A 22,513-nucleotide genomic window follows, 5' to 3' on the forward strand; every position below is an offset into this window, starting at 1 on the left:
GGTAGCTGTTCAAACCAATCTGCATAGCCAAAACATGGCTTTACAGCTCAGTGTATTTTTTACCACCTTGCACAGTCTGAGTACATTTTATAACCTTACAACATGTAATCAGCTTGAATGTGTACATTACATAACAATACTTTTCGGGAGTTGAGGCAGTCGGGAGTCTAATATCCTGCAGCAACACGAGGCCAGCCTACCTATGGCTCTTTAACATGCACTAATGTTACACAGGACACCTACATTTTTGCGTTTTGCTTCCACCAAAAGGTAGCAGCCGCAGCCAGGATTCAGTCCTGCGCACTTTGAATCAGAAGCTGATGGCCAAAGCCACAGTCACTACAAAGAATTCTTAAATAAATGCATAAAAAAGGAAACCAATGAAGAATTGCCAGTAGCAATAACTTCAAGTACTATATTTTCATGATTTTTTGTTTTTTTGCAAAGGTTTTTTTAAATTCCTTTCGGTATCCTGCTAAATTCTTTAATTTACATGGTGTCACAGACTTGGAAATGAAAATCAAGGGTGGTGGGTTCATGTTTCATGTAAATTTTTAACAGTGATGCTATTCAGAGTATATTTGCTTACTGCTGCTGTGGCTGCTCTTACTATAGGTCGTGTCAGAAGCACTCCAGAGTGCGAGGAAGAGGACAACGACTCCTCTGTTTTGTCTCTGGGCATCTTTCCGGGGAGCTACTTGGAGATGGCTGGTGACGACAGGTACACCTTGGTGCCGGGCTGGCATTGTTCAGTTTTCTCAAACAGTTAGTCCGCAGCATTCAAAGATGTAGACAGTGCTGTCACTCATTGTTTGTTATTTGGCACCGCTGTTTGGCACCTAAAATGCACGCGTGCACCTTGTAGGACATTCTACCACTTTGAAGCTGCGTGGGACTCTTCACTGCACAGCTCGCACTTGCTGAATAGAGTCACTCCTTATGGGGAGCGAGTCTACATGACTATCTCTGCTTACCTGGAGGTGAGTGCTTCTGCAGTAGCAGTGACTTTCACACTTATATAGTCTTCGCTACATTCTAATGCAATGAGGAATTATGAGGTGGTGGTCGCTATGAGCATCAGCTGACGTTTCTGTATTTTGAATGTCTCTTTTGTGTCCGATTTGTTTTGTTTTTTTCACAGATGGAAAACTCTGCGCAGCCCGCAATCATAACGAAGGACTTGTGTCTTATCATCTATGGACGGGATGCGAGACTGGCACCAAGGTCAGTAAATCTTCGAGAGAAAAGAGAATGATGTGCACATATACAAGCAAGGCTGAAAGAACATGGAGAGTTTCTATTGGCATTCATTGAAAGTATGCTGTGCATTAATGACTGCGATATTTCTGCGTGACATGCACGTAGGTTGTCTCCGAACGCAAGATCCCTGCGCCACCTGTTCACTGGTGCCTACAAGAATGCTGATGCCAACCATGTGACCGGCGTCTATGAGATGATCCTCAAGAGAGCGGCAGATTCAGGTAGCCCGGGTAGGAAGCACCTTCTTATCCTCTTAGTTGTGTGCAGGTCTGCTGCATGCCGCTTTCGTAGTTTTGCTTCTAGTCCAGCTGCCACATAGTGCATCGAACATTTGCGCATGTGGTCCGAATGTGACATTGGACCTGTGCTATGGTAGAGCATCGAACATTTGCGCATGTGGTCCGAATGTGACATTGGACCTGTGCTATGGTAGAGTTTAAGATGCCTTGGAAATCCGAACATGCGTGTGTAGATATGACTGAAGTAGAGACTACATCAGAGCACTATGCGGAAGCAAAGCAACTGTAAAGACCAATAACAACAATGCATAAGTAGAGCAGAGTAGCGCCCTGGCAGAGTTATTTCAGTTTACTAGGTTTTTGACATGCAGACTGGCATCTAGGGCATGCCTGCGTCTACACAAAATCTTTCTGAAAAGAGAAAAACATTGGCATTACGTTCTTTGATGGTCACCAGTGTGAAATCACTGAGTGGTGCAGAGATAGACACTATTCTTCGCGCGTCAAATGAAACCTTCTCCGAGTTATCACCGCGCGCTTATAACCTTGTTGATAACCCTGATCATTGTCAGGAGAGTGCACGGTAGGCATTGCTTGCCACATGCGCTGTCGCATTGTTGTTTACAATTGTTAAGTCTGCGTGGCTTTGTATAAGTGAAACAGAATGCTACTACTGCAATGTGGTATGTGGGCTGCTGTTTTCTGCACTGACAAGGCACCGAGGTTGACACTGTCTGTGTTGTGCCTGGTCTGTGTGCGATTGCAGGGGTGCAGCGTCGGCAGCGCCGGGTGCTGGACACGTCATCAACGTACGTGCGTGGGGAGGAGAACCTGCACGGCTGGCAGCCACGCGGGGACTCCCTCATATTTGACCACCAGTGGGAACTAGAGAAGCTCACACGCCTTGAAGAGGTGGGTCATTTCGGGGTTGAAATCAAGTCCACCACAACAGAAATGCCTCCAGTTGTGTCAAAGTCGTCAGCATGCAGTATAAACGCGTGTTTGTAGTTTGAGTGATCCACTGTAGCCGCTGAAGCCATTTCTGCTTTGTTTCTGTTTCTTTTTCTTTTTTTTTTTCCACACATAGTTATACTCTGAGAAAAGGGAGACAGAGGCATTTTAATGAATGCAGGAGATGCTTGTCTAGTAGTAAGTCCAATATACTACTCTTGATTAGAGCGAGAAAGAAGTGAAAGGAAAAAAAAAAGTGAAACTAATCATTCATACACAATACATACTTGCGCACCCACACAAACAGATGAGTTTAATAGGATATGTTGCAAATTCATGTCCATGAGGTAAGTTAATAAGGCTTTTGTGCCATGTGCAGCTGAAGTCCATTGCACCAGGGACCAAGGATGTGCCCAAGACACGGGGCTCGGTCTTGAAGTACCTAAAGCCTTTTTTTTTTCAGCAGCTGATCAAGTGTTCAAGGTCTTTGCACACATCACATGTTGAGTATAGGAGGCTAGCTGCTGTATGCACTAATCTTATGAAGAAAATAATTTGTATATGAAATGCCCAAGTGAAGCAAATTCAATGCAGGCAATTATGGTGATACCTATCCAGATTGCGTGACATTCGAAAGTCACAAGTTGGGGGTCAGTTCGAAACATGGGTCTATACTAATGCTCCGGATCACACCACACAGAATGCTGCAACTGCCAGGATTCAGAAGCCACAAATCTGGCTGCATTCCTTTGTGAAAATGGAACATGCACCATTTTCACTGCATCGTCACTGTTGTGATTGCCTGCAATGCCTCATTAGGTAGGCAACGTGTCTGGCCCGCTTAAATCGACGATAAGCTGTTGCTGCTTTCGTGGTGACTTTAAAGATTGCAGTGCAGTGCAACAGTCAGTGAAGATAGCTATGCTGCAGACGGCTGCTGCAGAATACGTATATGCAATAGCTGTGTGTGAGTGGCTAACTAGCCAAAGTGCGGTGACTGAGAGTTGCTGAGATTGTAGAGTGCGTTAATGATATCCAGATTCTAATGGCTGATGAGACAGGGGTGACACAGCCATCAGTGTAGATGTAGCAGTGCACTCTGTAGGATTCAGAGATGTGCTCAAGGGCGACATATTTAGCTGCAAGTCTGGAGGTGCGGGCTTTACTCTTAATGCCAGGTACAGCGGCCCTGATTAGCCATGTAGCAAACCTCCAGGGTAATAAAGCTGACGTGACACTGCGCTGGTATCGCGATGGGAGTAGATTGGAGACTTCAGCCGTATTGTACGCTGCAAATGGGTGGCTAGGCTCATCAACTCTTGTGTTAACAGCCTTTGTAGAGAGAGATGTCTCCTCTCTGCCAGAGTTCCGCTGTGGAGGCGTTTTTCAGAAGGCCAAGGTAGACTTAAGGTTTTAGCTTGTATGGCTTTAAGCAGCTTTATGTTTGTTTGCGAGAGGCCCTGAAGTGCAGGAAGACTAGAGCGCCGAAGTCCTTCACCACGCACTTCGTATAGTTGTAGTAAAGAATCTGTAGAACAGCCTCTTCTGGTAATCGGGAGAATATGAAAGATAGATGCATATGAGGAGAGTTTGATCTTAAGCTGCTGATCGTGTGGTGACCATGAGGACTTGTCAAAGGTCGCACCTAGAAATGTCTAGTGACGTATCATACCGCCTTGGGGTGCTAGCATCATTTAGCACGTAGCAAGAAAGAACATGTTCTGAAAATAAACCTGTTGCGCACTTCTCTGGAGACATGACGACACTGCACTTGCTTAAGAATAATGCAATGCAGCCTATTACAATCTGTAATTGCGCATTCACAATGCGCCTGTTTCCTCCAGAACACAATGCACACAGGTCATCGACAGAGATTGAACAGCAGATTTGAGAAAAGCAGCATTCGTAGGTTCTCACTCAATTGTTGGAGACTTGATGTGCATGTGGTCAGTTCTAGTCAAGGATGTTATACATTTGTCTGTTATGATGCGATTTCTGGAGACCTACTTTTCTGTTCTCTGCTGTATGGTGCCATTACTTCTCTGATTCAAAAAATGCATGCCCATTTTACAATGCATATAAATGTACAGTGTGTGTGTGCATGAATATGCGTATCATGTATGGTTCAGCTACCATGACGATATTTATGACGTAAGCAGAAGACAACACAAGTGGTCTGAAACAACATGCAAAATTGCTCAAACATCTAAGTAGATCACAGATGAGGCATGGCATATGACACTTGGAAAAGCGAGCTTGATGCACACAGCACAGTACCTTGAAACATAATGCTGCCGAATATCTGTCTTCTGATAAAGCAGATTTGATACGCTTGGTTTCTGCACAGAGGAATGCAAAGCTGTGCAAACCTGCTACATGTCTGCTTTGCGAGCTCGGTATTATTATTTCCGTCAAGGTTAGAGGAATACTGCAAACATCACCTTGCTCTTTATGATTGGTATAATTTAAAACAAGCTAGCTATCATTCCGTTCTACCCGTGTGGCCGATCGCAGCTCAACTAAAGAAAACAAGGTCAATTTTGAGGCATAATGGTGACAAGAGGAAAATCAGTTTGCAACCACCTGCTTAACCGCAGGTGGAGAAAGTGCGCCACCTGCTGCTGCTCAGAGAGAAGCTCGGCCTTGACTCGGGCGGTCCGCACCAGCATCAGGATATTTGCAAGTGGGAGAAAGAGGCGTGCAACCTGGTGGCCCGCGCTGCCGCCAGGGGGCCCAACACCAGCACGCAGCAGGCCGCGGCCGCCGTGGCTGCGGCCGCCAGCGCACCGCAGCTGACTTCGCCCACAACAGTGGCCTCAGCAGCCGCGACTCCGACTCGTGGTGTAGTGGTGGACGAGAGCGTGTATGCCCCTTGGGAGATGACGCCCCGCGAGCGCGAGCTGGTCACTCGCACTGTCAGCCTCATCTTGAGCCACATACCCAGCAAGCCACCACCCACGGGACCAGGTTCTACCAAGGTATGCTGCCGAAGCTTGAGGCTGTTGAAGCTTTCTGTGCTGCTAAAACCGTGCTTGTTTCAGCTTGGCAGTGCACTTTGGCTGTCTCTGGACAGGATTTTCCTTGTACAAATGAATTCATGATAAGGAGTGCTGGTGTGGGTGGAAGCAAAGACAGCATGGTTGAAGGTTGGACTTACAACTGAGCTGCAGGCTCAGCACAGTTGGAAGTTTAGCTTTTCTGTTGTGCTCCCTCTGTGCCTCTTGTCCAAGATCTTTATTGGCTGGTGTTCAAGTTCAACTGTGTGCCAACTAGCAGGGATGAATGCTGTTCTATAAATACAGTATGCTGCACAAATTTAGGTACTCGTGCATTGATCAGGGGTATTTGGGAGTCATTGATTGCATCTGTATGTGGCACCTGGCATGGGTACATCTTGATCGTTGGTTTTCTCTAGGGCAGGCATCGCATGAATGGAGCAAGGACTCTGAGCAGCTTGTATTTGCAAAACTTCATGCCTTTATTTTCTTCAGGCTACTAAAAGAAACCACCCTGTTGGTTTATTAAAATACACAGGACCTAACAATGTCTGTTTACTTTTCCCTACTTGTGCTGCCCTTGGAACGGAAGCAGCAAAATACAGCGATGACACCTGTGGAAGAGGGAGATGCGTCATCACTGAGCTCAAGCATGACATCCAGTTCTTCACAAGAGTGAGTTCAGTAACCGATATTTATGTCTTCATCAGATCTGAGCAAGAATCAGGATTGTTGGAGTTTATTAAAACAAATTTCTTTAGCCCAGGTAGTTAATGCACAGGAAAAATTTTGTAGCCGTAGGTCCAACAGTTCTTCCTATATATATGTATGAATTTTCCCCATAGTCCCATGCAAAACTATTAACACATCTTTAGTTAAATACTTGCATGAAAGAAGTCATATATGAATCAAAATCACAAATAATTTCAGTGTAAAGCACGAGAAACTTGGGTACTACTGAACCTGCTGTGAGCAGAATCAGATTTCTACTGAGAGCAGAAATCTGATTCAGAGAGACAAACTGGCTTGAAAGGCTGCTCAAAGCTCACCTTATCTATCCCGACTCATAAAACCATCTGTGTGGGTGCACAGCAGGCACTCTGACTTCCAGTAGTGTTTAGCCTGAAGAAATTTAACATTATTTTATAATTCTGCAAAACATTAATGTGCAATAGAATAATGTGTGCAGGGTCTGATGAGAGTATTGTTAAATGTTGACAGGAGTACATTGTTTCCCATGAACAAATAAACAAACTTGTGCAAAGTGATTAGAAATCATGCTGCGCTGAGGACTGTAACTGTTCAGTACACAAGTTTAATTTGGAATCGCTTACTATATAGCTCACGCGTAAAATGGATGCTAATCATCAAACAAAGCGCATCTCCAAGTAATTTGCTAGCTTGGCATTCTTTTGTGTTTGGCTGCCTGCCCTTTTGTGCCAGTTTAGTCTCTTTGTGCTACTTTACGAGCAGCATAAGTTTTACTTAAACCATGCAGGAATGAATTCTAGGTGGTATGCTTCACTCACCATTCAAGAAAGAGGAGTCTTGACTCTGTTCATTTTTTTTTTGCTTGCTTGTTTCGCACTGACCCTGCAAATAAAACAATGCAGTTTGCCTACGACGAACAGTAAAACTACAATTTTGAGAAAGCTCTGAATGAGACTATCTTGGCAGCCATATATCCTGTTTCGATTTTTAAATGGAAGCGACCTAAGTTTCCTCACAACATGTTTGTGTTGGAGAGCTTTTGATGCACTGTAGTGTGCTTTGCCAGCCACGTGTAGCACAGCATCATCCTTTGTGCTTGCAGTCTGCTGTCACCTGAGAAGCCCTGCTCGTCTGTGCCCGAAGCAACAGAAGCGCGGGGACTGCCAAGCAGCCTGGCACCACCTGCAGGCCTGAAGCCTGCCTCGCACCCACCAAGCTTCGCTGGGGGCAACCCCTGCTTTGTGGCCGAGGTGGAGGAAGTGCGCGCCAGTCCCATTGTGTCCCGTAAGGGCTACCTCAACCTCCTGGATGACCGCACTGGAAACTGGGTTAAGCGGTGGCTGGTAAGCATACACGACAAAGCTGTCTCCTCTTGCACTCTTAGTTCTTGCGTCTGTGGGCCATTGTCTAAAAAAAAGTGAGATTCATCTGAAGTGTACTGGTACTAGTTCAGGCTATCAGTCACAAAGGCTATATATATATACAGGGTGTTCCTTATTTGTCTATCCGGGTTGTAAAAAATTACCCCACACAAACTGCTGGACTACCTGGGCCCAAAGGCCGACCACAAGGCAGCTTTTTGTGGTCTGCGTTTTTTCATAGATATAATTTAACGTTAGAACTTGCCTGAATTTTCAGGTATCACCTAAAACTGTAGTCAGCTGTGTCAGAACTTTTCGTCAAAACAAGCAAAGCAGTTGACTTGTCAGGCTGCACTATCTGGTGAACTGCGAGGTAACCAGGATCCTGAATGGAGCGAGGGCAGGCCGCATTGTTCGCCAGATGGCGCAGCCTGTCAACTCAACTGCTTTGCTTGTTTTGACGAAAAGTTTTGCTGCAGCTGATTGCAGGTTTTCATCGATTTTGGAAAATTCATGCAAGTTCTAATGTTAAAAAACTTATCAAAAAATGTAGACCACCGCAAACTACCCTGTGTTTGGTGTCTAGAGCCTAAATTGTCCAATAGTTTGCACAGAAAAATTTTTTACTGGACAGATAAATATGAAACGCTCTGTATATAGGCAAAGTTGCAGTGTTTCTTAAAATCGGTACTGCAGATGATGTAAAGCTCCGACAGGATCTTTGAGATCACTTTGTTTGTGACCTGACAAGCCACTGTAATGACAGAGATCATGTCATCATTCAGGCTTACGAATGGCTGGCTATTTTTTGATGTCTCAAGTACAGAAAGCAGTAATACTACTGCATGGCTCAACTTCCTTAATCGTGCCACAGGATGGTTAAGAAGCTTCAAGAGTGCGCTCCTTTTTTTATCCATAATCTTGCTGCTTAGGAAAGTAATCCTCCTGTTTTTTCTTCAACCCTGTGATGTGTGTGAAATTTTGCTGTGAAGAGGTTGTCGTAATGGAAAACTCTTGGATTGTTATGATCGAGTAAGAGTGGTGTGCGTGTACACTGTATGCGTTGCATTGATGAGTCTGCAAGTGTTTTTAAGCATACGAGAAGATGTGATAGCCTGCCTCCTTGTGGTGCACCTTGCAGAAAAAAAAAGAAAGAAAGAGATATAGTACAATGCCAAAGCTGTGGTACCATTACACCTTTTGGTTTTGAACTAAAATGTAAATTTCTGCACCTTTTTTCAGTTTTGCCGCATCATTTTTTGTAGTTCCTATGTTGTGTGCACTGTCACCTGCTACAACTTCTCACTTGCTTCATCGATAAATTTTTTTTTTTTTTGCATGCGCAAAAGAAACCTTAGGTTACTGCACAACTTTTGGGCTGCCCTAATGAGCTGCGGCACATTTCACAATGTTCTCATTCCTATAGGTCATCCGCCGCCCCTACGTCTTCATCTATCGAGATGAAAAGGACTATATTGAGAGGGAGCTGATCAATCTGGCCACAGCCCAGGTGGAATACAATGAGGAACAGCAGGCCATGCTGAAGGTATGCGGCTCAAGTGCCGTTTTTTCCGAATGAGGAATGTAATGTTGCAGACGTCTGATATGGTGACACATAAGCTTTACATCTTAGCTGCCAACAGTGCAAACAAATGTTCATGTGTCTAATGGAATGTATAACAAACCGCTTACTAATGCATTCTTTGCCGTGGCATCCGAGTGCCATCTGTGACTGTTCAGAGGATTCTTGCAGTGGGTAGCATTAGCGCCACCTACCATTCCAAATAAGACAGCTGCACGATTATGACAACATTGCTATGTTCCTGTTGAAGCTCCTGTACCTGCATCTCTGTGTTACTGATTCAACTAATGTACCTGAGTACCTAATTCAGAACCTACTTGTTTTACTCTATTATTTGTGGTGTTCTGCGGAGCTATCACCCTAGCATTGGACAAAGTCCTGATAGGTACTAGTGTAAAGTTTTTCAGTATTGTGAAATTTGATGACACAGGCTCCCATCCGATTGCAGGTTCCCAACACGTTTTCCGTGGTAACCAAAAGCCGTGGATTCTTGCTGCAGACTCTGGGAGAGAAAGAGATTCACGAGTGGTTGTACGCTATCAATCCTCTATTAGCAGGGCAGATCAGGTATGCACCGCTTCCGGCACACCCAATGTGGTCGTCGTGTGTGGACAGCTGTTCGTGAGATGTTACAACTACATGCTGCATGCCAGAGTGTGATTTTTGCTCTTTATAGAGAACGATAAACTCGAGGAACAGTGTCACTCCTCTGCTCTATACTAGGCCGTTCGAAGCATCCAGGCATGATATGTGTCTATGTTGTAAAAAGAAAGAAAGAAAGAAAAAAACGCAGTGACCTTGCTTTGAAGAGCACAAACATGCCGCACGGCACAGGTAAACTTTTTTTGTTGGCTGTTTATAATGCAGTCATACCGGTACTGCTCAGAGAAGTTAATGGTCAAACTTAGGGTCTTAAGCCATAGCTGAAGCATCGTGCAGCACATTACTAATAAAATAAGTTGCCATTTTTCGTTTTAGTTTCTAACGTGAACCTTAGAATATTTTCGCTTTTTTAAATTGTTTGTGGTTTGAAAGAAATGCTCAGCTATCTGGAGCCACTGAAAATCAAGTATACATAGTAAATAGCAATAAAGAAGCATATTGTTGTTGTTGTAAGATCAAACATAGGCTCTCTGCTTTATATATCCATTTTCCAGTTGTGGCTCCTGGCTTTTAGCTTCTATGTGTGCAGCTCTATTCTTTGTTCTAATCGTGAAGCTATGCAGCAGGAGTGAGACGTTTGTGTGAGAAAACAGCTTGGCTTCTGACAAAACTTTCTGGGCGCTCTCACGGGCACCTCTGCAGCAAGCATTGGAGTATGCAACTTGTTGAGTAGACTGAAACCAGTCCCATGTGTTCCAACAGAACAACAATCGTGTTGATTAAATGCGGTTGAAATGCTTCACCGCATCCTGACGCTCTCGATTTGCCTTTTTGCAAGCATCGCTTCGTGCTTCTGTGGGACTGAGATCGAGGAAACCGTTATGCGTAGCACTTGTGATGAGAGCGCACTTGTCAAGTGAATTGGAAAAAGAAAACTAAAGTCTCACTTTATGTTTTGTTTTTCCTTTCCCTCTTCTCTTTTTCTTCTTCAGATCAAAATTGGCGCGAAAACAGAATGTAGACCTCGGCCTGTAAGTGATCGAGCGCCGGCCTGCCTTTGCTAACAGCAGCGGTGGCTCTCGGTTTCTCTCGAGAGGGGCTCACAATGACAGCTTGCAATAATCGGGGGGAGCCGAGAGAGCGAGCGCACCTTGTTAAGTTCTCGAATCACACACACGCAGTGCCCCCTCTTGGTTTCTAGTGGCTTTGGCATGAGCACTACACACTATTTGTCTTTTACTCATTTATGTTGCCTCTGTTTTATACCTTTTGTTACGGATTTTATCCTCTTGATGGTGTTTTTACGTTTGGTGTCGACACATACCAAAAGGTGTGATGAGAATGAGGCAGAAGAAGAAAAAGGTTGTATGGACTACAACGGTGCTTCACTTAAATGAACTTCAGTAAAGCCTACGCTTGCAGGGTTTTGTTTGCGAAAAATAACGAACCTGTCGGTGCTTTGAGTGCCCGTATTTCAGTTCCTTTTATGCATTCGCAGAAAATCAGCTTTTACTTTGCAGCTCTTCTTGTAAATAACTCAACTTGGTGAAGCAAAATTACTTGCAGGAGACTTCCTGCTGCACTAAATGCTGGAGGAATAGCGTTTCACTAACTCACTTAGTCCCCCGTGAAGTGCTTAGTGCTTGAATCCCCGAGACTGTCACCTGGGGGCTCTTAGCTACACGGGAAGGAGTAAACTGCACCTGATGTGTAGCATCGAAACACGTGCCTCCTCTAGGAACATGTATTTACTGATGTTCATTTAAGTAGGCACCTTGTGGTGCTCTGCTTTGTATACATATGACAACTGTGTGAAGAAGGGACTGTTATTTCTGTTGCGGTTGTTTTTATGTTACACTTTTTCATTCCTGTGTACTATATAGATATATTTATAGGGATCTGAGTTTTCCATATCATATAGTTCTACTATTTATATGAATGTATAAATGACTATTTTACCCCTGTTTAAAGAGTGAGACATGCAGCCCTGTGAGGTTTATTTACATAAATTGTTCACGCTCTTTGAAATGTTTTTATTGTAGAGAAACGATGGCCGCTTTGTCAAAGCTGGCTGGCTGATGTAGCTTTAGTGTATGTAGTTATGGCGACTGAAGCAAGGGCTATCGGGTTTGACGAGTTTTCTACGCAAAATCGACTTATGAAGGAAAAAAAAAAGGAGACAAGGCACGCTGTGATGATTATTAGCTTCAGAGCTTTCTGTATATATGTGTAACAGCAAAAATTTTCCCGTCTCTTCTCTGCGCAGCTTTATTCATGGACAGTGTAAAGACTGACCAGATGCGTAGTTTTACTCGCACTTTTTTTTTCCCTCTCTCTGTCCTGTCATTTGTGTGCTTGGAAGACTTATGTAAATTAGAAGTTCTGCAGCTTTATGAAATGGACATGACAGAGAGATGTGTGTGCAATTGTACTTCATTTGTGCAAGTGCCTATACGAGCGCTCCGAGCTGCTGTAATTACACGAGAGCCTGTCAAGTGCAGGTTTGACCTTGTCAAGCGAGAATAATTCCAGTTTTCGGGCACGGTCAGCAGGCTTGCAGCTGAAGCACAGTTGCACTCGACGGTGTGCGAGGAAAGTGTGTCAAGAGAAAGAGAGAGCGAGAGAGACAAATGTTTAAAATAGCTCTTGCGCTTTAAAGAGCACTTTCTTTCCTCAATTTTTTTTTTTTTCCCCATCAGCCATGCTGCAGCTTACCTCTTATTGCTGTTTTTGCTCCAGCGTGGATCACTCGTGTATACTGTTCAGTGTACATAACCTATATTTTTTGTGTCTCTATGTAAATGTGTTATGTGTATATACGATATACCTTTTTGTTATCCGTGTAACACTACTGCAGACTGTAGCATGACACACTCTCGCCCTTGGTGTCCTAATGGTTGTTTCTCACACACTATCGCTTACGCAGTGGTTTTGAATCAATGCTATTATATAGTTATGCACTATCTTGTCACTCCTCTTGTGGAGAGCACAGCCTGTTGTGAACTCAGTGTGCTGATCATGTTCAGGGTTCTTCTATTAAGGCTTGCCGACAAAATGAGAGAATTGATAAACGCTGAGTGATACACTGACCTGCAGTTTGGCCCAACTGAGCAGCTGCTTTTGTGCAAGCTGATTAACTTTTGATTGTTTTGGCTAGTGTACAGTGCACTTATGAATGCTTTGGCACTTTGAAATTTGCCTCGCCTTATGATAATATGAAAAAAAAAAATGTATTTTAGTTTAACAAATGCAAACATTCAAAATGGGCAACCAGGCGTAGCTTAACGCAGTCTCAAATGGCTTGTGCTAGCTTCTGCAAAGCAGAGAGGAAAGAGGAGAGGCAAAATGAAAGATATTTTGTGACGTAAAGAAAACCCCGTTCGGAGGAGTAGAACGCATAAACTGGCAGACATGAAAGGTTCAATTGATGATGACAGCAACCTTGAAACTCCACATTCTCTTTCTGCGTGCTTTCTTTCACACAGCTATGGGACTGTGTAAGAAGCTTTCTCCAAATACATATGAAGCAACGCTTAAATGTGAGCCAATGCCTAACGTGAACTGAGCATTAAAAATGGCAAGATAAACTTGCAGTGCCCCAAGGCTTGTGGAGGCACCAGACTTTATCAGAAAGCCCAGATGTAAGAGTACTAAAGTTGCAGGCTGTTCATGAAATGCAAATGGGTGAGCCACGTGAGCATGAATTGAATGTCCAATTTTTTGCCATTGCACAAATTGTGCAATTCAAATGTCATTTTGCATTTCAAAAAAAAATTTCTAGATATACTTTATATAGGTGGCAGAGTTACCAGTAATGTCATTGTTTTTTTTTTCAAATGCGATTGTGATGAGCATGTGCACTGAGTCGAGATAAACACTGAGATACTGCTGTAGGGGAAGGAATTTGTGCTGATGAACAGTGACTCTATTCACATGAAGGCATTATGGAGAGATGCCTTAGATTGTGGCCACAAAACATGCATGTAATATGTACATGCAGTGTGCATAATACTGCCACATTTGTGCTGCAATCCGTCTGCAAGTTCACTCGAAGAAAAGGCTGCAGTGGGTCACCAGCACCACTACCATGTCGCTGCCGAACAGCTTAAAAAAGCAAAAATATCCCAAACAGAAAACACCAGGCAAAGAGTGATATTCTTTTAGAAATAGAGTGAAATTTTATCGCCTTTTTATTTAAATATGTATGAATAATAAGCTGCGCGAGTGACAGATTGATGCGTGTGACTGCTTCATTTGTAGAAGAAAGCACTGCTTTCTTTTGTGGAACCGACCTAAAGACTAAGTGTGAAAGGCACAGGTCAATAGAAGGACATTTCCGCTGGTGTGATTGGTCAGTACGCCTACTGCTGCCTTAACTAATGATAGTGCGGAAAGTTGTAGTGCAGAGGAACCCACACTGAGATATATTTGCGTACGGTTGTTGTGTGTAGAGATTTTTTTCGTCATTGATAACAGGCCCAGTACTCGCTAGCTTCACGAGTGGCTTCTTGTAAATGGTGCAAGAGGACAGAAATGCACAGTGGCATAATTAGAATAGTCCTATTAGGTATATTTTACTTTACCAGTCTTGGAATGCGCTGAAACTGAGACCGAAAAGAAAAAACGAATCCCTTTTATCCTTTGATGCAAGGTGAAACTTTGTCCTTGTATGTAGTGGGGTTCTGGCAGACAATTGCCATAAGCCATTGTAACAAGGGCTGCTTCTTGTGAGGTCGCACAATATGCAGCTGAAGCTGTATAAAATGCTTTCAGCAAAATTTAGCTACAAGTGAGCTTAAGTTTAAGAACATTTCATTTCTCTTTATGGCAGACATGTGGCTTTAAGTGCTCACATACGCTATGGATGCTGCATGCAGAATGCTAAGCAGACTAACATTTTAGTAATGAACTCTGAAAGAATTGGGAAAAAGAACATGGAACTCAGCAGTGCACATATTCGGGGACCCTCTGCAGTCTTGTACAGCATGCACAGTTTCTGGTTCGGTTTTTATATACTCTTTCGGTTTGAGTAGTCTGGTAAAAGGTCCCTTTTTCGACAGCTGAACTTTTTTTGTGTGTGTCTTTTGTTATAAAGCTCTTACAGGTGTACTAGCCCAGTTTCTGCAAGCATGGTAATTACAAAGAAGAGGTTTCTGGCGTAAGGTTGTCAGCTTTTGGAAGTACAAAAGTTTCAATGGTCAGCCTAGCTAGAGACAGTAATTTCTACCGTGGCTGTTACTGTGGGCACACTACCTGTATGTTGCAGCTAGTCATTCTTTTTACGTGTCACGTTTGAAAATTGCACAATTTTCGTGGCTTTTTTCGTTTAATGGCGCTCATTTGCTAGGGGTTTACTTTTTGATGAATTGCATCAAGCTCCAGTTCTGTGAGAAGCTGGAAATCAGTGCAGCATTTAAAAAAATACTGTTGTATACTCTTCAGGACAGCAAAAATCATCAAACTAAATGACAAACACGGCAGAAGGAAGTTCACTTTGTTCCACAACGCATGCACAGTAATTTTTTTGTCTAGCAGAAATGACGGCCATCTCAAGCACAGTGCTTCCTCCGAACGTTGCCTTGTATAGAGCTCTCAACTAATATCACTGCACCTGTGCGAGGTAGTAATGTTTAATAAAGTTCAGTGAACTGTCAGAAATGAGTGGCTCAGTGCCGTAGTAGTCTGTACGTTGGCCTACGAAAACAGTGGCGAAAAATGAGCCAACAGTTCTAGTTTGTTTAACCTAGTGATGTCACTCATTGTGTCTTTTTGTACATTTGCATGTGCTGGTATATTTTTTGTAAAATATTTTTCAGAGCACTGCACTCCTCTTGTGTCAATGAACTTCGCTTTTATTTGATAGGTACCGAATTTCTTTCTAGCGGAAGGTTGCCGTGGGCGCACCCTCCAAAATATTCCTGTTTTCACATTGAGAAGGCTGCACGAACTGCACCGAAAAAGCTCCTACAAGCATTCTTAGTGACACTTTCTTCATTTGCATCTGAAAAAAAAGCTAGAGCATGCCATGCAAACTAAGCTGAAAGTGAAGCACGCCTTTAGGCACCCAAAACTGGTACGGGTTGATGAGCATTAAGCAACAGTGACTTCTTTTTCCTTGTTGCCTTCTCGAAATGAAAACAGAATGCTGCTGTAGCTAGCATTGTTCCACGTTGTGCATGGTGTATTGGATGCATTGTTTCAGTCTTCGCTAATGGCTGTGTTCTTCGACTCATGCGGCAGCTTGTGCTAGTTGGAGTAATGCAGTCATTGAAACCAACCACCACAAGGCAGTGAATGCCAGTAATGCAAGAAACAATGAACGCACATAGCTTCAAAGACATTTTCAGTCGTTGAAAACTGTGATCCCCCCTCGTGCGAACTTCTCATGGTGTGTCTTTGTTTTCATATATGGGAGCGGCAAATGCATGTGGGACACGATGGTCACTATCTGTCAGTGTCTGCACACCTGTTTTCAAGTTGTCTTATCGGTGCATTCTTATACAAGTCTTAATTTGTGGTACTGGTGCAGAGAAAGAGAACATAAAACAAACCATCTTTAGTTGTCTACTGCAGGTAGCTGCTAAAACAGACAAATGGCTTACAACAAAAAGGTGCCATTAGTGTGTTTGTTGGTTTGGATGATTGTTCTGGCTTTTCATCTATCGATTTGAAAAAGTTGTTGTTAGCCACTGATTGATGCAAAACAATGACAAATGCTGTGATTCGTTGCATTCAAGGCAGCCATTTCACCTCTTTGAGTTTACAAATAAAGCTCAAGGCTGACTGTGCAGACACACCAAAGAGTTGTCACTTGTTCTTGCATTCTCTCTCTTCCTGCCAGCATGCCCCAAGACATAGACAACAGACTAAAACAGCACCGATGTCCATGAAAGCTGGTTAATTTGAACCTTAATTCATTCGATTAACTGGACTTCGAACCTGATGGGGCCATTTTACTTGGCAGGACTGCTGTGTCCTGCATCTTGGTGGCTAAAAGTAGTACTAGTAGCTATACGCTGCAGCACTTGTAGATGTTTATGTGTATACATTTTTATACATAGTATACTAATAGTCGTAGTAACTAGTATTGTTGGAATTTCTTGTATAGCCTTGTCTGAAAAATGCAATGAAGAAGCAAAAAAGCATAGAAAAAGCGACACTGTGAGCAAAGAAGAATCCCTTTAGAGCTGGGACTGGATGCTTGCCTTGAAATGCTTCCTGGTCTCAACTTCTTCACTGCGAAGCCAGAGGTAATAACTGGAGCTTCTCTTTCTTCACAGCTTAGCTAAGTAGTGCCACCATTTTCAAGGTCTGGACTATCTGAAGATCACTAAACTGACACCATTCAAACACTTTCTTCCAAAGCATGTAGACTAGAACTCCCTTAAATATTTGACATCACAGACTTCTCGTTTTGGGTATTGCATAACATAATTACTAGAACCAGCTTCAGTTTAATAACTCTGAAGTACTGCGTGGCGAGTGGCGCTACAATCTAACCAGGCTTCATCGCGTCGCCCGCATTTGCCGGTGGCTGCAGGTGTTTCTGTGGCACGCGCGCGAGTGCAAAGCGCTGGCTTGACGCTGTGAAACCCTAGCGGCTCCAGAAATAATGACTTAGTATTCCTACTTCCTTTATTTTTTTTTTTCATAATTTGCTCAGTTAACAGATTCCATTCATGTGGACGGCCTGGTGCGCAAAGTTGCCACTCCACCTGATAACGATGGCAGGAAAGATAAGAAACGAACCACTTTATTATCCCTGTCTATGAGCTATTTTGAAAGTGTGCGGGTGTCCGTGTGTAAGAGAAGTCCTTTTCATGCTTGACGGTCCCTCGCACTCCATGTTACTATGCACGCTCAGTCAATGGACGACTAAATTGCGCGCTCAAAGATCCCTTCTGCGCGGACCGGGGCCCGTTACTTTCCGAAACTTCTAAAAAAAGGCAGTGCACGGTGTGAAGAACTTCAAGGAAAAAAAGACGTACACAGTGTGCTCATCCACGCACACAGTGTGCTCGTCCACGCTTCCATCCTTTCCAAGTTGCCACGCTTTCTGTTTACAGCATAATGCAACATCAACTTGCCTGGCAGCATGTGTAGTGCAATTAGTGTAGTGAAAATTATTGCAGGGCAATCGTACTCGCTACAAGTTGTCCAAACATATATGACCTGAAGTAGCGTAACGTTTCCATTTAATCGCAGTTAACTAATTACGACAATCAATGGAGAGGTGCAGTTATATTCCTCATCAGCTATCCAACGACACAGAATATTATGCTGTAGTATGAAGTGAAATTTTTAATCACAGATAACTAATTAACAACTAAATAAGTACTACAGTTAGTCTAGCGCAAGTATACTTTACATAATCAGTTGAGCAATATATAACTTAATGATGTAGCATAAAGTATAATCACAACTAAAAAATAAATATAATAAAGTTAAAACACAATCAGCATAAAATATAATCACAATTATACTAATTAACAGGTTACAATTGAGAACTACAGTTATTCCAGCACAATTATATCGGCATAAGCTCTACACAGCCACTGTGGACAAATTGTGTACACACATTCCGTACACGGCAGGTAAGAAACAAGTAATGCTGCTTATTAAAATTGCCTATTGATCATATGCATGCACGCTCATTTTATTTCACATTACTTAACCAACAACTGGGAACAGTCCCTATTGATAATGCCAAATTATACGACCGGCAGTTTTTCATGCTGCTATTTTCATACTTCACTATTGCAATTGCCAAGTGTGGCGGGCGGGTAAGAAACAAGTAATGCTGCTTATTAAAATTGCCTATTGATTAGGCATTCGTTGAATCCTTGCACCATTGTTGGTATAAACTAGAAATGTACATGGCAAAGCACAATCATAAGGCAACACTACAAAAAAAAAATAAAAAAAAAATAGAAAAGCTTGCGAAATGAGCGGCAGTGCTGTAATCTCGACGTAGGCAACTGCCGCGTATCCATTTCCTGATTGCGCATGCACTTCCAGGTGAATGAGCGAAATTTTCTATTTCGGCAGATTCGAGCGACAACCCAAGCGACACATGCATTTCTTCGCGCGACGCGTGCCGCCGTCGTGCTCGCGTTCGCTTGAGTTTTCACATACAGGGTCATCCACTTCTAGCTATAACATGGTCACTGCTTTCAAAGCAACATAGCGTTCGACGCAGGCACATATCGATGCAAAGCGATGCAAAACAGAAGGACCCGGGCATGTTGATTCACATGGCATGTTGATTATTGCATGGGCGTGTCGGACGCAATGACGCTTTGAAAACAGTGACCGTGTTATAGCTAGAAGTGAACGAGGCTGTACATGCGTGTGGCTCAGCCTTAAGAATGATTGCTTGCAAGATTTTACATTAGTTCCTAACCTTTTTGCGACTACCAAGGTCGCAGCTGCTGAAAAATAAAAATTCACGCTCGCATTATTGCTTTAGACAATTTAGTACTTCGGAATTGCTGCCCTTTGCCTATCACGCATCAGCTTTCGCTGCCGCTCCACAGCGTCACTCAGGAGCCGGTTTCGACCGTCGCGCCACTATCGGGCGCCGCCCGCGATGTACAGCGGAGGCAGGGAGTTTTCAAACTGAAGCTGGTTCTAGTAATGTTGTTGCATACAGCATCCCCAGCATGTTTCCTGCCCCAGTGCATCATCATCAGCACCATCAGCTTATCCAACTGTGCGCACTGTTACAATCACAATGCACGACTGATGAGTGCATAGTCTGCAGAGTTGATATGCTGAAATTTTGGTGGGTTGTGTCCTGGCTAACAGTACATCTAGCATAATAACATAACAGCTGATAATACATTTACACAACTTTCAGCTGCAAAATTTTGCCAAGCAGCTAGGTGCTCACGCCTACAGCAGTCTTGCGTGAATAAAATTTAAAGGGACACTGGGAACAACTCTATACAATAATTGCTCTCGGTAAAAATTCATCCTGCACCTCTTTCTGGATATGTTGACATTTGGTCATGGGCGCAAGGTCATAAATACAGGGCGTAATGTCTATAATATTAAACACCCTAAATTTTCACTATACTGTACCCTCTGTGCTGCTTAGTCAAGGTACAGCCCGAATGGTAGTGCATACCAGGACACAATAGTGGCACTGTTTTAAGAACACAAATACCATGTTAGACCAATGGACACACATTGCAATACACACAATCGCAAACACACACACACATTGCATGCTCCAACAGACACTACCATGCAGAATAGCACCTCTTTCAGATGCTTTACAGCAGGCAAGCAGCACAGAATTTACTGTCTATGCTGTTAGGTACCAAGGACAAAAGACTGGCATATACATTTCAAGCTCTACATTGTCTTTTCAGTTCTCTGGCAACTATATCAAATAACACCTCCTCTATTTCAATATCGCCCACATCACTCGCTTCACAGTTGGACATGTTTTAATGCATTTGTTCGTTTAATCACCACAATGTGGCACTAGTTGCATGCGCCAGTAGCTTACATGATGCTGTGAGCCACTGGCATGACTCTTGATTACTTCTTTTTACAGTGCCCATATCTTGGGAAGACAAATGGAACACAATTTGTTCATCTCTCTCCCATGATGCACTGCTAATTAATGGGCACTCTCTCCTTTGCTAGATGGAAGAGAAAATGATAGAAAAGGATTTTATTTGCAAAAAGCGGCTGATCTGGCTGGTACTAAAATCGAGGAGGCGGTGGCTAAAGTCAGACATGCTCCAAGTAGAATCAGTGTATAAATTTATTTCAAAAAATATGTGTGTATATATAATATATATTTATAAAGACTGTGACGACCACGCTAGTTAAAAAAAACCATGAACGCCTTTAGCGTCTTTGCCTCAAAAGAGGTATCTGTTCATTGTCCTGTAAAGAAAAGACATGAATAAAAAATAATTGGCACAGATCTGCACAAGGCTCAAGCATGTGAGTTCAGTTTGCGTAGCACACACAGGCAGAGCAGGAGCCAAGGAGTGGGTATTAGTGGGCATCATTGGCAGAAGTTGTTAGTCCTGTTTTTGATGAGCCATCTACCTCTTCCGCTTCTGCGCCGTTCCCGTTCACCGTGCAGTGCTGACCGAGTTGAGGAAATGAGGCAAGAAACAGTGCCTGCGGATGAAGAAACAAGATGCTCCAAGTCTGACATAGAAAAACATAAGAACCCTATACACAAACCGATTCGCATGTCGCATCTCGCTTATCGTACTCATGCACTTGCCTGTAGGCATGCAAAGGCCTTCACATATACACACGTTCCAGTTTTGGGGATAAATTACAATATTTTGCCATCAGTAGCAAAATAAAATGCTTGTAGTAGTGCTGCCATTTGAGTAGGTAGGCTAACTGCAGGCTGGTCACTGAAAGAGGACCTTACAAATGTAAACCTAGCATTTGAAACAAGTACAGCTTCACAGGAGTAAGGCAAATGCCAAACATGGTAGCAGTTAATCAAAGCCAGTAGTGCTCAAGTATAGCTGGCAAGCAAGCAGCAAATTTGGTTAGCAGCATTAGTTGAAAAATGCTGCCAAGGTCTTTTACAACTGCCTAAGCCCGGTTTACAAAAGCTTCCTTATGTGTCATGAGAGATTTCATTGTAAGCACACAAATTGGATGCATTTGCATGCTGGGCTTCTTATTATGACAAATTACTTCTTATTAATAAGGCTTCTTATTAATATATACCTCTGCGAAATAGGAAGAGAATGCTAAAGCTGGCAAAGACTAAAAAATCTACCTTGCCACACTTTTTCACTGACGTCTTGAAAGTGCAAGCAGTCACATTTTTTAATACGGTCAGCACAAACATTTAGGAGCAACTGGCTTGAAGCAGTGAATTAAGCAACAAATGGTTATTATTCCTAACAACTGGAGCAAAAATGATGGACAGGACATTGAGTAATCTGATTTGTACAACACTTGTTATCTGTGTAATAATCGCCTCTTGATATTTAGCTACATACAAATATTCTATTCATATTGTTATGGTATGCAGTATCGAGACCATGAAGACATGTTGGTATGGTGTGGTGAACAACGATGACGCTGAACTGTTGCAGTTACCGCTGTGCATTTCTGCGTAACAATATTTAAAGTTTCAAGTGTTTGCATTCCTGCCTTAGAGGAACTACTCAGAGTCAAAGATGATTTTATTTGTACTCTGTATGTGAGAATTTAATATGCTCAGCATCTCTGGCCGGACTAAATGCTACGAGGTGAGTTTTTGACTAGAAACAAATGTTGTACAAATCAGGTTACTCACTGCCCTGCCTGTTCTTCTTACTCTAGCTGCTAGAAATAATGAATATTTGGCATTTAGGTCAGTGCTTGAAGTGCTATTTCTAAATATTTGTGGCAGAATTATCAAAAATAACTGGCAAGTCACAGACGCTACTGATTTCAGTAGAAAAGTGGCAAAGTAAGCTTCAAGAGCACGCTGAAAGTACTCCGATTTTAGTGGTGAGAAGGCCAACAACGCAAACGATGACATACGTCTTGCACGCCTCTTCTTTCTAGCAGTTGGACCAGAATGCTTAAAAGTAGTGCTTGATTGGTTTTCATTTAAACTAAATTGCAACAAACCCAAATGCTCCCAGCTGCTGCCCCTCACATTTTTTAAAATACTCTGTAGCTCAGTGCACTATTGTTTGTTGGGTAGCACAATTCACAGCTCCCTGCCTGATGATGCTACTGCTAATTACATACGATGGCTTCGGCAGAAAAAGACGCAGTTTACAGATAATGGCAACACTGTTTTCAAGTGAACAGCAACACCCG

At 43.0% G+C, this 22,513-nt stretch overlaps 2 protein-coding genes across 11 annotated transcripts in view; one reads left to right on the forward strand and one right to left on the reverse strand.

Moving 5' to 3' along the window:
* The window catches only part of unc-104 (kinesin family member unc-104), a 106,349-nt gene extending 92,814 nt beyond the window's left edge, over positions 1-13,535 (forward strand). For 5 of the 7 annotated variants that reach the window (XM_084598347.1, XM_084598349.1, XM_084598352.1 and 2 more), the window contains 11 exons: positions 616-721; positions 866-980; positions 1,142-1,224; positions 1,366-1,490; positions 2,266-2,411; positions 5,048-5,428; positions 6,039-6,121; positions 7,260-7,500; positions 8,945-9,064; positions 9,549-9,667; positions 10,696-13,535. In XM_084598347.1, the coding sequence (XP_084454473.1) occupies positions 616-721; positions 866-980; positions 1,142-1,224; positions 1,366-1,490; positions 2,266-2,411; positions 5,048-5,428; positions 6,039-6,121; positions 7,260-7,500; positions 8,945-9,064; positions 9,549-9,667; positions 10,696-10,738 (1,562 nt within the window). In that variant the 3' untranslated portion in view covers positions 10,739-13,535. The remainder of the gene's footprint in view (positions 1-615; positions 722-865; positions 981-1,141; positions 1,225-1,365; positions 1,491-2,265; positions 2,412-5,047; positions 5,429-6,038; positions 6,122-7,259; positions 7,501-8,944; positions 9,065-9,548; positions 9,668-10,695) is intronic. The other 2 variants (XM_084598350.1, XM_084598351.1) reach the window with 1 other exon arrangement.
* The window catches only part of LOC146196596 (uncharacterized), a 33,471-nt gene continuing 16,872 nt past the window's right edge, over positions 5,915-22,513 (reverse strand). The window contains exons 11-14 of one of the 4 annotated variants that reach the window (XR_014706127.1): positions 20,774-20,848; positions 6,976-7,039; positions 6,496-6,568; positions 5,951-6,060 (exon numbers count right to left, since the gene is read on the reverse strand). Coding sequence is in view for 3 of the 4 variants with exons in the window: in XM_084598354.1 (XP_084454480.1) it covers positions 6,002-6,060; positions 6,976-7,039; positions 20,774-20,848 (198 nt within the window). In the remaining variant the exon portion in view is untranslated. Of the gene's footprint in view, positions 6,061-6,495; positions 6,569-6,975; positions 7,040-20,465; positions 20,849-22,513 lie in introns of those variants that run through there. The other 3 variants (XM_084598354.1, XM_084598356.1, XM_084598355.1) reach the window with 3 other exon arrangements.

Source organism: Amblyomma maculatum, chromosome 3 (assembly GCF_055883805.1).
Source record: "Amblyomma maculatum isolate TAMU_Amacu chromosome 3, ASM5588380v1, whole genome shotgun sequence".
Classification (NCBI taxonomy): Eukaryota; Metazoa; Arthropoda; class Arachnida; order Ixodida; family Ixodidae; genus Amblyomma; species Amblyomma maculatum.